The sequence below is a fragment of the Miscanthus floridulus genome, chromosome 13 (genome assembly GCF_019320115.1).
Source record: "Miscanthus floridulus cultivar M001 chromosome 13, ASM1932011v1, whole genome shotgun sequence".
NCBI lineage: Eukaryota > Viridiplantae > Streptophyta > Magnoliopsida > Poales > Poaceae > Miscanthus > Miscanthus floridulus.
In genome coordinates, this window is record NC_089592.1 from 84124856 (window position 1) to 84139852 (window position 14997).

Sequence of the window (14997 nt, forward strand, 5' to 3'; positions counted from 1 at the left end):
AGGATAATCAAGTTGTACTGACCGGACCCTGCCTGCGTCCGGTCATGGACCATCGGACGCGTCCGGTCTCGATTCCAGAGGATTTGGACCTCTCTGGAATCGACCGGACGCTGGGTGGTAGCGTCCGGTCGCTACCACCGGAGCGTCCGGTCAGTGGATCTCGCGCGTCTTAAGGATTCTTTTCCCCGTTTCCTTTTCTGTCATGATTTGGGGGATTACTTAACCTACCCGCGTCCTCTGTCACCCGCCATGACCTAGCCCAAGCCGCCGCCGCAGCCTAGCCACACGCCACCTGTGCCCGTCACCTCGCGCCCGTGCCGCCGTGCCCTCGCCTCGCCACGCCACCGCGCTCGGCCCCCGCTCGCTAGCTGCGCTCCAGCCGAGCCCGCAGCCGAGCTACGAGCCCCATCCTCGTGCGCCTCCACCGGCCCGTCGCAGCCACGCGCCGCCGTCCCGCGCGCCACCACGCCTGCTCAGCACCACGTCGTGCTCCAGCCTCCTCGCGCCCCAGCTCGCCTCTCCACCGTCGCCAAGGCTGTTCGTCTTCACGCCAAAGTGCCCTAGCCCTACCATCCCCTTGATTGGACATTTACCCTAACCCTAGCCTAGTTCTGAGGATCCCCCACGTGACATCTTATCTATTCTCGGTTCGCGGATCGTCAGCGAGTCGGTTCCGTTGTGTTTCGTTTGGCAGTTGGTAGTCAACTCGGAGCCAAGCTCGCGAGTAAGGATCGAGGCCAAGCCTCGAAAGCGGTAGTTTGACAGTTGATCTTCATCAGCGATAGTTCACCATCTTGTCAGTTCAGATGGCTCGCACCAAGAATATTGGTGGTGGCCTAGGTGATGATGATCGAAGGCCCCTGCCTCGCCAGCCAGCCAGATCTAAAGGCAAGTCAACCAAGCAGGTAACATCCAAGAAGCGGAAGTACCCCGACGTAGAGACAGCGAGAGCAGCAGCTGTTGTAGAGGCTGCAGAGCGTGCCGAGAGAGGTGGTACCCGCAGCGGAGTTGTCATTGCAGATCAGCCAGTTTCACCCGTAGTCAGAGCTACGATCAAGGATGTTGAGCGTCATCACGGTAGTCCAGCTGGGACTGCCACGCTTGCAGGACGACGGGTTGCCATTGAGGAGGGTCCGTCAGCACAGCAGCAGCCCCCACCAGCAGAGCCTCAGCCAGCCCAGGAGACTCAGGAGGGTCAGGAGACCGAGCCGGCACCTCAACTACGCCGCTCGAGTCGTACCAGTGCTGCAGTTCCACTGAGGCCAGTTACACAGCGCAGGGGTTCACGCCCTCCGCCCAGACCATAGGGTCCGCCTCTAGTGGTTCACCTCGACTTGAGGGCCGCTACAGCCAGGCAGGTTCAGCAGCTGCGGTTTGTTGAGTTTGAGGTTTGGTTTCCTCCGAGGAGGGATGAGAGAGCAGCTGAGGGGTTCTACATGCCACTGCAGGAGGATTTCTACAATGCATATCTTAACAGTAGGGCAGTGTTCAGATCACAGAGGGTCTGTCAGATAGAGTCCATTGTGGCAGCAGCCGGAGAGAGCATTTGGCAATAGTTGTCATATTTGCTAGGACTAACAGATTTGATTGGACGGACATGTATATATGTACCTTCTTGGGTCCGTCAGTTTTATGCCTCGCTCTACATCGATCCTCATCACAGATTCATTCACTTTGCTTTCAAAGGCAAAGACTACAGAGTGACTAGTGGTAGAGCTAGGGAGATACTGAGACTACAGGAGCAGCCTGTAAAAATGCATGAGGTTTGCTATGGACACCAGGAGCCTCCCAGGCGTCCTCATGGAGGGCAGGTGCCCCCTACAGATTTAGTGCGGCATTGCTTCAAAGAGCCGTTTGGAGAGGGGTTGAGCAGGAACCCCAGTGACTTGACTTCTACAGCGAGGATACTAGAGGCCATCATCAGGAGGACACTACTTTCTAGGTTGGGATACAGGGAGGGCCTGACTCGCTTACAGCTCTGGCTTCTCAATGCCATCATGCAGATGACAGTATTTGACATCTGGGACCTCCTTCTTTCAGAGATGGAGGATACTATAGCTGAGGGATTCAAGGGTCGCAGGCAGCTTCCCTATGCTCACTGGATCACATTCCTCATCTGCAGAGTTGTGCTTGATAAGCCCCTTGGCATGATGGATGAGTATACAGGTGCCACTACAGAGTTCCCAGCCTACAACCTGTCACAGAGGATCAGACACACCACTCCTCAGGCACCCAGACAGCCTAGCCGTCATCCCGACGTGCTAGAGTCCGCAGCTCAGCAGGATGAGATCATCAGAGGGATTGCAGCCACTGAGGAGGAGGAGCTAGAGGCACAGCAGGAGGTGAGCAAGTATAGTGACAGCTCTAACAACGACTACCAGCCTATACCTCAGATGCCTCCATGCAGACATGATGCAGAGGCTGGTAGCTCCAGTTCTGCACCACCTGCTCCATAGACAGACCCCGCTCTCATAGCTATTCTTGAGCGGATGCAGCAGGATCAGACACGATAGGCACAGGAGACAGCTACCAACTTCGCACAGTTTCAGGCTCGTCAGGACGAGTTTTAGCGGCAGCAGCAGCTCCTTCAGCACCAGCAGTTACTTATGCAGCAGCAGCTCATGGGATTCATGCAGCATGTAGTGACAGCCATTGGGATCCCACTGCCACAGACTTCGCCCCAGCTTGCACAGCCTCCTACCACTTCGACGACTCTAGCAGTACAGCCCATCGGGCTCCAGAGTCAGGGACAGCCTCCAGCTCAGTTTACTTCACCTCCTATACAGGTGTCCCAGTGGTTAGCCTCACCTGGTGTAGCCCCGCAGTTCACTCCTTATCACATGTGTTTCTCACCAAAGCAGTCTTCCTCGCTATTCGTACCTGACACGTCAGTCTCCAGGAGTCTTGGAGCATCTTTCAGCGAGTTGACTGGCATGCCTAATCCGCCTCACATGCATACTGCCGGTCCATCTGCAGCAGCTCCAGCTATCATGACTACTCAGAGGCTCCCCTCGTCTGTCGCCTCGTCAGATCCTACGACAGACATACTTGCAGCTTCATAGGCAGCACCAGCCCCAGCTCAGACCCAGACCGCTTCAGCGACACTTCCTGCTACAGAGGGTCAGTCAGTTCAGAGCTCAGGGTCCGATGATGATGGCGCCCAGTTCCATCTTGCTCCATGTACTTCAGCGCCCGACTCGTCCGCTGCAGCCCCGCCGACCGACTCTTAGGTTTTGGTGTTTGACGCCAAAAGGGGAGAGGGTTTGAGTATGTAGACTTAGGGGGAGCGAGTTTTAGGGGGAGCTAGTTATCTAGTATTAGCTTATTATATACATTTGGAGTTTTATTTGTGTGATACACTATTACTTATGCATTCGTGTGTTTACTTTCATGCATACTATTATATATTTGTGATAGTGCTATCTACGTGATTGTGATATTTGACATGTGTGATTTCTACTTTGCATTATCTATATGTCATATCACTTGTGTAATGCTCATTTGCCTTTTGCTTCCGCGTTTATACTTCGAAGCAAATGAGCTTTGTTATTTGTACTCATGCTTAATTCATATCCTTTGAGTACATTGTGTTGGCTTGGGTCATATAAGCTTGACTAACTCTTTTGTTCTTATTGACAAAAGCTTATATGAACCAAGCCCGTCAAAAACCTCACTCCACAACATACTCGAGGTAGTATTGTCATCAATCACCAAAAAGGGGGAGATTGAAAGCATCTAGGCCCCTAGTTGGATTTCGGTGATTAATGTCAATACAAGATTACTATGACTAACGTGTGTTTTGCAGAGGCAATTAAGTTAGGTCATGGTAATGGAGATCGATTGGGCAATCGAGGTTGTCATGCCCCTACGATGGAAATCGTTTCGATTTTCAAAGGATAGACGATAAGGTTAAGGATAACTAGTTCTAAGTGTTGATTGGAGTTTGAGAGACACTTAGAGTAGTTTAGGACTTTGTTTTTCCTTTGGCCGTACTATGAAGGGGGGTATGAACGGGTAGCTTGACCTAGTTGAGTCTAGTGAGTTAGGTATGGTGCACACTTGTTTAAACTAGCTCTAGGTAGCTCCTATGAATGCCTAAGATCCTATGGAGCAAACTTCATTCACATATGTTTGATTGTTGGAAGTGAATGGAGGGTCAAACACTAACCGGACGCTGGCTTCGGTGCGACCGGACGCTGGCCGCAGGGTCCTGTCAGTTCATTTGACCGTGAAAAATAAGTCTGGAGTGACCGGATGCTGGAAGGTCGTGTGACCGGACGCTGAGGGCTAGCGTCCGGTCGACTCCAGTAAGGGTCCAGACTTGGGAAAGAGTGTCCGGATGCATCCGGTCAGTGGTGACCGGACCCTGAGTATCTAGCGTCCGGTCGTTTACAGTAAGCATCCAAGAGCGACCGGACGCGTCCGGTCGGTACTGATCGGGCCCTAACAGTGTCCGGTCATCATTTGAAAACTGTTCGCGGGTTGAACTGACCGGAGCGTCCGGTCAAAACGATCAGAGCGTCCGGTCATCCCATAGAAGCTCATAACGGTTCATTTTTCAGGCTGCCTTATAAATAGAGGCTCCACTCGTGAGTGGAGCAACTTTGCTTATTCCAATAGCTGAGAAACATGTTTGTGAGTGCCAAGAAGAGCAAGGTCCTAGTGAGGTGTTTGTGATTTGAGAATCCAAGAGAGTAGCCTCACTAGCAAATCAAGAGTAGCAAAGTGTGCATCCATCTTCTCATTAGGCTTCGCGTGGTCAAGTGAGAGTTCATGCTTGTTACTCTTGGTGATCGCCATCACCTAGACGGCTTGGTGGTGATCGGGAGTTTGGTGTTCACCCGGCGGAGCTTGTGGGTGACCCAACTCAAGTTGTGAGCGGCTTTGGGTGATTCGCCGCGACGGAGTGTCGAAGAATCAACCCGTAGAGAGCACTTGATCCTTGCGCGGATCAAGGGGGAGCTACACCCTTGCGCGGGTGCTCCAACGAGGACTAGTGGGGAGTGGCGACTCTTCGATACCTCGGCAAAACATCGCCGTGTTCCTTTCTGTCTCTATCTACTTTGAGCACTTACTTTGAGCATTTACCTTGAGCAATTCAATACTTGTTTTACATCCATAGAATTGCTTGCTAGAGTAAGTTTGGAACTTAGGTTGCGAGGTTGTTGTGCATTAGTTTGATATAAACACTTTTCTAGGCACAAGGGGTTAATTGGGCTATCCGTAGGATTTGATTATTGCAAGAGAATTTAGAATTAGCCCAATTCACCTCCCCTCTTGGGCATCTTGATCCTTTCAATATCTGATAATTATCGAGGAATAATATAGATTAAGGAATATATTTGTACATGTATGATAATTAACGAGGAATGATGTAGATTAAAAAAATATTTGTTTTCTTTTCTTACCCATGACAAATGTTTCTTATGTAACATTATAAAATTCTAACATGTAAATTAGAAGAAAAATATGACTATATGGGTACAAAGTACTAGAAGTCTGGAATACTATACAAATAATTAATTTGAATTAAAAATAAAAAGGAAAAAAAATACCTTGGACCTAAACAACTAATCGGTGATCGCATTCATAAGAATAAAAGAATCAAGATGTCGTCGTCGTAGAGCCCTGCCTAGTCGTCGTCCTCGTGCGCCGTGTCCGTGTCTCCAGTAGTTTAGCTCTTCGCGGCAGCGCGGCTCGCCTGCTCCACGCGTGTAAGGCGTATGTCCCAAACTCACGATCAGAGTGTGTTGTGTGCAGCGTGACTCCTCGCCTCCTCTCTACCCGAGGGCCGTGAGGAAAAAAAACAAGGAAAGAAATGTCAATGTTGTCTTTTTGGACCGCCTAGCCAGTTCTATGTCTCTCTTCTTATTAGTTTATTAATATTTAATAGATTATAGGACCTGAGGATTTATATATCTGGGCTTAGGCCCCTCCTTCGCTTGGGCCCTCGACCGTCACACCTCGTGGCCTACCGGCACTTACTATTTCACGTGGTCGTGTCTACGGAGCCTGTTGGACATCTAGCAGCGACCAAGCAAGAACTAAGGCCCCGTTTAGTTGCCAAAAAATTTTGCATAGTAACTGTCACATCGAATCTTGCGGCACATGCATGGAGTACTAAATGTAGACGAAAAAAAACTAATTACACAGTTGGTCGAGAAATCGCGAGACAAAACTTTTGAACCTAATTAGTCCATAATTAGACACTAATTACCAAATACAAACGAAATGCTACAGTGAGCCAAAATCCAAAAATTTTTGGATCTAAACGCACCCTAAATAAAAAGTCAACATCTGTCTGAAGCCTTTGGTTTCTAGAGTGTCTTTGCACCTGACACACTAGGGCTAAAGAAGAGCGCCTCATAGGCCCATGCTAAGGAGTAGCGTGACCATCTCTGGATGAAGATATCATATTCAGTTGTGTTAGGGCAACTTCACCGAGACGATGCCATAGCTATAGGTATTGTAACATTCCCTGAACTAATAGCGAGCCACAAATGTCCCCCACCCCTCGCGTCCTCTTAAGGCCTCGTTCGTTTGGCCGGTTTGAGGCCGAGAACTATTCCGGCTAATCTATACTAATACAAATAAGCCTATCAATCCAGCTGGAACAATTCCAGGGCAACCATTCTAGATTAAACGAACGGGCCCTAAAGAGGACTTGACACACTATGTGGTTCCACTAAATTGAGACATATAGCGGGAATATGCTAGACACTAACATCTATTGATGACTTTAAATTGGACAACCATAATGCACGCACAAATAGTGCTGTCACACAAAAGTCCTCCAAAATGACGTCAATAATAGAACACGACTATAGTCACCTAGATAACTTGTCTAGAGCAGAGCCAGGTTTCCGGCTGGATATCCGGTGGTTGAGTAGAATGAGATGTAGTGATGCTGCCTACAACAACGCCCAAAGACGTTGTCAACATCGAGACTGGCATACTCTCCCTGTTTCAAATTATAAATCGCTTTAACTTTTTTGGTTCATCCGTTTTACTCTGTAAAACCTCCATCCCAGAAAGAATGTAAATCTCGCTTTTCGAAGTAAGATTAGTATATGTGTAAAATTACGTATTTACCCCTCCACCATCATTCTCTCCATAGGTAGAAACTGAAAAGTAATCATTGTATTCTAGGACGTTCTTCTCATGGACATTATAATAGGTGGGTCACATTAGAAAAGTTAATCTCATGTCTATAATTCCATTCTTTGTTAGAAGATTTGAAATGCAGAATTACATTCTTTTTTGACAGAGGGGGATATAATATTATATCTACATACATAGCAAAATAGATGTACCAAAAAATCAAAGCGACTTGTAATTTAGAACGAATGGAGTAGAAACTAGCAAGTTCTGGTCAGCGCACATCCTACACTTGGGACATAGCACCCAAAGCTTGAAGGACGAAGGGTGTCCTATGCATAGCACTACTGAATGCAAGGCCGCGCGCTTGTTGTTGTACATGGGGGAATTCCTTGTGTGACATTAAAAAAGATCATAATACCTTGTGTGCTTCTAGAAAAGTTCAGCGGTCTTCAGCACCACTGCTCCAACTTTTTTTGTGCCCTACATGCCACTGCCGTCAGTTTAGGCTCTAACGCCATCAAACTGCAGGTGTGAAAAGTCAAAAATACCCTTATGTCTAAATATGTCATTTTTTTGGCATCTTAACGACTTCAAATGAAAAAACTCAAAACTAGAAAGTTATAGATCTCGTCGAAATCTATAATTTTTATAAAAAAATATCTTCATTTAACACCTTGTTGAAGTATGTGTTCATTTAGCTTTGTTGCTGGGGTGCTTGAGCTCAGTACCTAGAAGAGCTCAGCACCCTTTGTATGGCCGCTCCGTACCGTTCCGGAGCTCAAGCACCCCCAGCAACAAAGCGAACCGCGCCACCGCGGCCATGACCGACATGCTGTAGTGAGGAGGGAAGTACCATCCTGTGCAGATTTGGTCGAATACTGTACCGATTTTGTCACTGGAGCAAGAGGAGAGAAATAGGGCCGCGTTTAGTTCGGCCACCGAATCGGCGCCGTCGGATTCGGGTTGGCACTGTAGCTATTGTAGCGTTTTGTTTTTATTGGGTAATAATTGTTCAATCGTTGACTAATTAGGCTCAAAACGTTCGTCTCGTAAAGTACAACCAAACTGTGCAATTAGTTTTTGATTTCATCAACATATAGTACTCCATGCATGTACCGCAAGTTTGATGTGATGGGGAATCTTCTTTTTGTATAGTGCCAAATTCTGAAATTTGGGGCAACTAAACATGGCCTAGAATGGACAGAAAAGAATAGGCCAGGGTAGGGGGGAGGGGGAGGAGGATCGCTCGGCTCTACCGTGTTGGATTTCCGACAGCATACTCAGGCGATGGCGAGCCGTACCGTAGGTTAGGCCTCGCTCGCCTGCACTTGTTCATGGATCGTCGCCGCTGGGCAGAGCACGGCAGGGCAGCAGTCAAGCGGGACAGAGAGAAACAGAAACAGAAACAGAGTAGATCATGATCATGATCTGTACTAGCGACATTCAGGCATCGTATTGCTGGGGTTTTGGCTTTGAGGCCCAGCAGTAGTAACATCATCATCAACACTGCCCCATAGCACGGAATTGTCGAAAGCACCAAAAACATTCAGAGCACCCGTGCGATTCTGAACAAGAAACAACACCAATCCACCTCCTGAATCATTACACACACTACCTATCTTATTGATTGCAGTGCAGCAACCAACAATCAGGCTAACCTACTAACCCTGATCGACCTCAGCAACTCACCGGGCATGGCGAGAACGAGAAGGCTTCCCATGCCATCGGCAATGGCGCCCGGCCCCAACCTGGAATCACTCGACACGTGGCTGCACTACAACTTGAACTCTGTAGCCCTGTCTACTGCCGCTACGGCAACACAAACCACACGGCGTTCACCACGACCACATCACCGGGCTCGCCTGCGCCACCACCGGCGCTGCCCAGCAGTGCTGCGGCCACCGGTACACCAACCCCTCCCCAGCAACGGCGCCGTACGCCTGGCCCTGGCCGGTCCAGGTCCAGGGCCGACTTTCCTGCCCCACGTCTCCCTCGACGTCCATCGCCGCCGCACCGTCCGACGCCTCCTCGGTGGCCACCTCCTCCTCCGCCGCCGGCGTCGTCGCCGCCGGTGTAACTTTTAATTATACTAACTTTTTTTATGATAATTTGAATTTATAAATTCTCAGTTATTAAAATTTTTCTTTTGTTTTAATTTATTTTTAGTTACTATAAATTTAAATCTTAATTTCTAAATTTAATACTATTAGTATAAATAATCTGTTATTTCAATAAGGTTCCAAACTACTCTTAGTATATTATTATTATTTTAACCTACTGTAATTTACAACCTGTTAGTTTTGGATGAAGACATGCATAATGTGTGACGTTGCCCTCACTGCTCAATAAATGATACTCTTCTTAAGAAATGATGAAGCAACAATTCACAGATTAACAGGATGGACTGAAAACACTGAACAAAAGTCTGGCACTCCTACTAGTTCATACTACATCGAACTGAAATACTGAACATTAGCATGGTTCATTCATACATAGACCGTGTGCAGGTTAAACAACGCTACTTACACATTGGGGGTAGTACTCTCTGCAAAAACTGAGAGCAAGTACCAGTGTGCCACCAGTCACTCTACGGCTGGGCCGACGAGGGGAGGCCGAAGAAGTCGAGCGTCTCCGGCGTGAGGTCGTCGAAGCGAACGCCCTGGTGCATCGCCGACCCGAAGTGCTCGTACTCCTCGTCCAGGCCAAAGAACGGGGTTGGCGGCACCACCGCCAGCGGCTCCGGGCAGAAGGCATCGTCGTCGTCGGGGTCGACGAACACCAGTGGGTCGACGCCGGAGGCCGGGCTCTTGGCGTCGCCATCACCGTCGCCGAACGAGAGCACACGAGTGGCCGCGGTCGGGGTGGCACCGGAAGAACCGAACTCTGATGCGCTGTCGTAGTGCGTGGGGAGCTCGATGGCGAGAGCCACCGCTGTGCGTGGAGGTGGCTCGTGGTCGTCCTCCCGACTGCTGCTGCTCTGGCCGCCGGTGTGGAGCAGCGGCTTCGTCTCCTCGAAGGGGATCATGTCCTGGCACGGGATCTGACAGAGAAGCTGCAACTGCAATGCGCAAGGTTTCAGACTTTCAGTTGTCAGATAGATGTGTCATGGTGAGACTTGAGAAACATCAACACAACGTTTTTCAGAAATGGTACAGTACTAGATGCTGATAAAAGAAAACATGGACAAAAACATTTTTCAGAAAATCATACTAGAATAAATTTGTTTGAAAGACAACTGCTTGTTGGCTACAGTAGTAGTTCAGAAAAAGCCAATGGTTGCTTCAGAAATGCATTGCTGCAATACCAATCAGATACTGCAGTGTATTTCTGCAACTCCACTTCAGAACATTGTTTTCATAGACAAAGGAAACATGCAACGCGCAAAGGTTTCAGACTTTCAGTTGTCAGATGTGTCATGGTCAAGACTTGAGAGTTGAGAAATATGAACACAACATTTTTCAGAAACAAATGATGCTACATGCTAATCAAAGGAAACACGAACATAACATTTTTTTTTTCAGAAAATGGTACAGTACTAGATGCTGATATAAGAAAATAAACATTTTCAGAAAATCGTACTAGAATAAATTTGTGTGAAAGCCAACTGCTTGTCGGCTACAGTAGTTCTAGTTCAGAAGAAGCCATTTGTTTCAGAAATGCAATGCTGCAAATCAATCAGACACGTACAAGTCTGCTACTCCACCTCAGAATAATCAGAATTCAGAATTCAGAGAGACAAACAGATAATGCAGTGTAGGCAGTAGTCAGTAGTCACAGTCACCTTGTGAGAGGGCGAGGCACGGGCGTGCGAGGACGAAGCACCGCCGCAGATCTGCCTGCCGCCGCCGCCGCCGGGCCTCCGGCGGGGCGCCGGCGCGCGCAGGAGCCTGGCCAGCCGCTTCTGCCGCGTGCTCCAGAAGTTCTTGACGTCGTTGTCCGTGCGGCCAGACAGGTACGTCGCGATCCTGGCCCACTTGTTGCCGAACTGCGCCTGCAGGTCGATCACCACGCGCTCTTCCTCCGCCGAGAACTTGCAGCCCCTTCACACAGGAAACGGCATTAATTCTTCATCAGTGGTGGGTATCTGAACAGCTACCAGTTCTTCACCGTTCAGCGTCGTGTATGTGCATGATAAATGAACAGCAGTTTACTGACACCATCCAAGAAATGGTGAAGCTTCACATTGGCAAGATGTTCAGAAGCAGTTGATGCACAACATACACAGAACCGTCAACAATGGAAATGCACGAGTTCGGAGACAGAAGAGGAACGACGAACAGCGGCGTAACCAACATGGTTCTCGGGGTGGAAAGAAAACCGAAGAAGGAATCAGGGTGAGCGTGGATTACTTCTTGATGTCCGGGCGGAGCTTGTTGACCCAGCGGAGGCGGCAGGACTTGCCGGTGCGCGGGAGGAGGCCTTTGGATCGAATGGAGCTCCACTCCCGGGGCCCGTTCTGGCGGACGTGCCGCCGCAGAACCTCGTCCTCCTCCGCCGTCCACGGGCCCTTCCTCACCCACGCCGATAACTCACGACCACCGCCGGCCACCACGACGACCATGCCAGCGGGGGCTCGATCTCTCTCCTGGTCTCCCTGCCTTGCCCTTGCCCGCCGGTTCCCTTTCTCTCCCGCGACGCGCCCACGCTCCGACAATATAGGGAGTAGTGGGAAATGATCTCGTGTAGGACAGTAGCAGTACGTGGCTTCGTGGGCCCGGAGGTCGCCGGTCTTCATATCAGCCGTCAGATTTCGATCAGAGCGTCGCTTTGAACTCGCGAATGCCGCCGGTTCCCCGGGACACTGTAACTGCTCCTAGTTCTAGTCGTAGCCCGGTCAGGCGGTCACGCCCTATTTTCAAACGCCAATACGCAATCCAGTTCGAAGAAATTCAGGGGAAAATTTCCCTTACAGATTGGAAGGACAGTATTGTTTTACAAGCCCCGTTCCGCCGACAGAATTTTAGCTGAAACTGACTGAAAAACACGGCTCTGACTGAATTGTTCTGTTTTGACTGAAAAAAGTCGAACAGGTCGAATATAGGGTAAACCGAACGGAACCAGAATTTTCTTAAAACTGATTTTAAATAAAAATTCCATTATACACCAAACCGTGTCACGCTAATGTCGTACAGTAGCACCAGCCAGCACCGGTGCAATAAAAAAACGTCATTGGTAGGAGTAAACTACTACTCGTGGTCGCAGCGGACGAGGCGGCCGCGTTTGCTGCAGAGGCCCTGCTCGCCGGCGGTGGCCTGCACGACCTTGCCGTAGCTGTACCGCAGCGGCATCCTTCCCAGCAGGCGGTGGAACTCGGTGATGCAGCGCCCTCTCTTCTCCCAGTGGCCCAGCCCGCCCGTGGCGCTGAGCCCCACGTCCCTGACCCCGCCTCGAGGCCCCTCGCCGGCGCCGGCGTCGTTCCTGGGGTCGCCCCAGTCCCTGACGCCGCCGGCCTCCACGAGCACGGGCCCGGCGCCGGTCGCCTCGGCGGCGACGAAGTTCATGAGGATGTCCTCGCAGTTGCGCTCACGGTCCACCACGGCGCGCGCGGGCGCCAGCTCCGGCGAGCAGGAGTACGCGCGCAGGAGGTCGGACCCGAGGAGCATCAGCTTGGTCAGCACCATCGAGTACCGCCCCAGCTGCGCCGCCGAGTACGCCCACCTCCCGCGGGCCAGGTCCAGGTGGTGCGACCGCGGGAAGAAGCCGACCAGGGGCCCCGGCCGCTGGTGCTGGTGCTGCTGCCAGGTGGCGAAGGCGAAGGACAGCGCCGCCGCGTCGGGGAGCACGTCGTCGTCGCCCACGGCCACGGCGGCGGTGCGCACGTCGGAGGGCCGCGGGAGGAAGCGCGAGTTGAGGGACGCCGAGGCGGCGCGGCGGACCGCGACGCGGGGCGGGAACCCGATCCCGCCGCGGCCGCGGAGGAGGAGGCGGTCCGGCGTGGAGGGGTTGCACCAGAGCACGACCACGGCCAGGACCAGCGGGTGTGCGGCGTAGGCACCCGCGATGGCGCGGAGCAGCGGGAGGCGACGCTCCGAGTAGCCCGTGAGGATCACCGTGAGGCGGTCCGCACGGAGCAGGGCCGCGTCCGTGCGGTTCGCCGCGGCGCAGGCGGCATACCTCTCGTCCTCGCTGCTGGCGGCGGCGGCTACGCAGGCAAGCTCCACGACGACTACGAGGAGGAGCTGGTACGAGCACGGCGGCATGGACGTTGGGCGGCGACGCGGCGGCGAGATCCGCTGGAAGCTTGGGCCTGTAGCGTTGACTCTCCAAGGGCGTGTGCGTCGCAGGACAAGTCCGATAGGGGGGGAAGGCAGTGGGGCTGCTTTGCTGTTATATATAGGCTGAAAATAGACAAGAAGGGGGAGAAAAGGTTTTCTTTTTAAACAAAGCTCAAAGAAGTTTTTTCAAAAAAGAACTTTTAAACAAATTATTAAGTTTGAAACCTTCTCAAACTTGAATTTGAAATAGTACAATTTCAAAACTATTTTAATTTTTGACCCCTTCCAAACTTATTTTGAAAACCCTTTTAAACGATATTTTGAAAAATCATTTAAAACAACTCTTCTCAAATCTCTTAAAATTTTATTTTTAGATGGTTATTTCGAAACTATTCTGAAGCCAAATTTTAGAGCCAAAACTACTATTTTGGCCCCTTTGTTTTTTATACCAAAATTTTCAAATATAGTTTGGAATTTATTCTTGAGACATAAGGTTAACTTTTGCAAACTCATTAGAAATTATTACAAACATGATGCTCAAAATAGATTTTGCAAACTGAAAGAAGACTTTATTTTAAGAAAGGTTTTGGAACTTTAATCTTTTGAAAGAAACCGATTCATGGCTTCATTGATTTCTGTAATTTGTTTTTCACATAATAAGAATTATGCAACCAACATGAATGCAATGAAAACACTTTCATGAATTATAATTAATTGATTTGAAAATAGTATATTTTCCTTTACTAAAAGTTCAAATTAGTACTAATTGTTGGCAAAATTTAGAAAATTGTTAGTTTAATTAAATTCTAGAAAAATCTTTAAAAAAGATTACCGCCTCATAAAAGTATTTTAAAACCTTGTGCACGTATAAACACTAGGTGAAAACTTGTATGAATGCAACAAACTCAACATATTGAATTGTTAAAGTCTTATCAAGTTGTATTTCCCTCTAAATTGGCAATAGATTAAATAAATCTTGGATTTTTTTATAAAATATTAAAATCGTTTATTTTTTATATTTGCCGTTCACAATCCAAAATGGAAACTTTGGAGCGTGACAATTAGCCTTGGACGTTCTTTATTCGTTGCTAGGTCACTTCACATTTCACATGAAAATCGATAAGAAATATTTCTGAGCGAAAGCTGCAGGAGGTGGGATCTAAGAATATCCGTAGTGGTGAGTCGATTTACGGGGTGTTTGGATCCGGCTACTAAAATTTAGGAGGTATATCAGGAGGATGTTGTATGGGGTGTTCGGATACTAATAAAAAATAAATTACGTAATCCGTCAGTACTCCACGAGACGATTTTTTAAGCCTAATTAATTCATCATTAGCGCATGTTTATTGTAGTAAAACATTGTCAAATCATAGACTAATTAGACTCAAAAGATTCGTCTCTCAAATTAGTCGCAAACTGTGTAATTAGTTTCATAATTAGTCTATATTTAATACTTCATACATACATCAAACATCCGATGGGACAACAACTAAAATTTAGGAGGGGCAACAAACACCCTCTTAGACTGTCTCCAACAGTCCAAACCCATATACGAGTGGATTGGGTAGCCTACAGTGAATAGGTGCGTGACCCAAAACTCCTCTTTTTCCAACAGCCCACGCATACTCCATTGCGAGCCCCGACTTCATCGCCCCCATCCCAATCTCCGACGAGTCCGCCG

General features: G+C 49.2%; 2 protein-coding genes across 2 annotated transcripts; both read right to left on the reverse strand.

The window, feature by feature from the left end:
• Positions 1 to 9492: 9492 nt before the first annotated feature.
• On the reverse strand, positions 9493 to 11711 carry LOC136502270 (probable transcription factor MYB58). Its single transcript, XM_066497728.1, has 3 exons — positions 11451 to 11711; positions 10883 to 11141; positions 9493 to 10159 (listed from the first exon to the last, which is right to left on the reverse strand). The coding sequence occupies exons 1-3, from the start codon at positions 11660 to 11662 to the stop codon at positions 9689 to 9691; spliced, it is 942 nt and encodes a 313-aa protein (XP_066353825.1). The 5' UTR covers positions 11663 to 11711; the 3' UTR covers positions 9493 to 9688.
• A 489-nt stretch (positions 11712 to 12200) lies between these two features.
• On the reverse strand, positions 12201 to 13396 carry LOC136502240 (glycosyltransferase family protein 64 C3-like). Its single transcript, XM_066497700.1, has one exon. The coding sequence runs from the start codon at positions 13299 to 13301 to the stop codon at positions 12288 to 12290; it is 1014 nt and encodes a 337-aa protein (XP_066353797.1). The 5' UTR covers positions 13302 to 13396; the 3' UTR covers positions 12201 to 12287.
• Between the last annotated feature and the right edge of the window lie 1601 nt (positions 13397 to 14997).

What these genes read in the sequence shown, in the direction of transcription:
- LOC136502270 (XM_066497728.1), bottom strand. Translation starts at nt 11,662, where the DNA reads ATGGTCGTCGTGGTGGCCGGCGGTGGTCGTGAGTTATCGGCGTGGGTG. An exon ending in CTCCGCCCGGACATCAAGAA is followed by an intron (nt 11,142 to 11,450) that starts GTAATCCACGCT and finishes TCCTGTGTGAAG; the next exon opens with GGGCTGCAAGTTCTCGGCGG. An exon ending in GTGCCTCGCCCTCTCACAAG is followed by an intron (nt 10,160 to 10,882) that starts GTGACTGTGACT and finishes TGCGCATTGCAG; the next exon opens with TTGCAGCTTCTCTGTCAGAT.
- LOC136502240 (XM_066497700.1), bottom strand. Translation starts at nt 13,301, where the DNA reads ATGCCGCCGTGCTCGTACCAGCTCCTCCTCGTAGTCGTCGTGGAGCTT.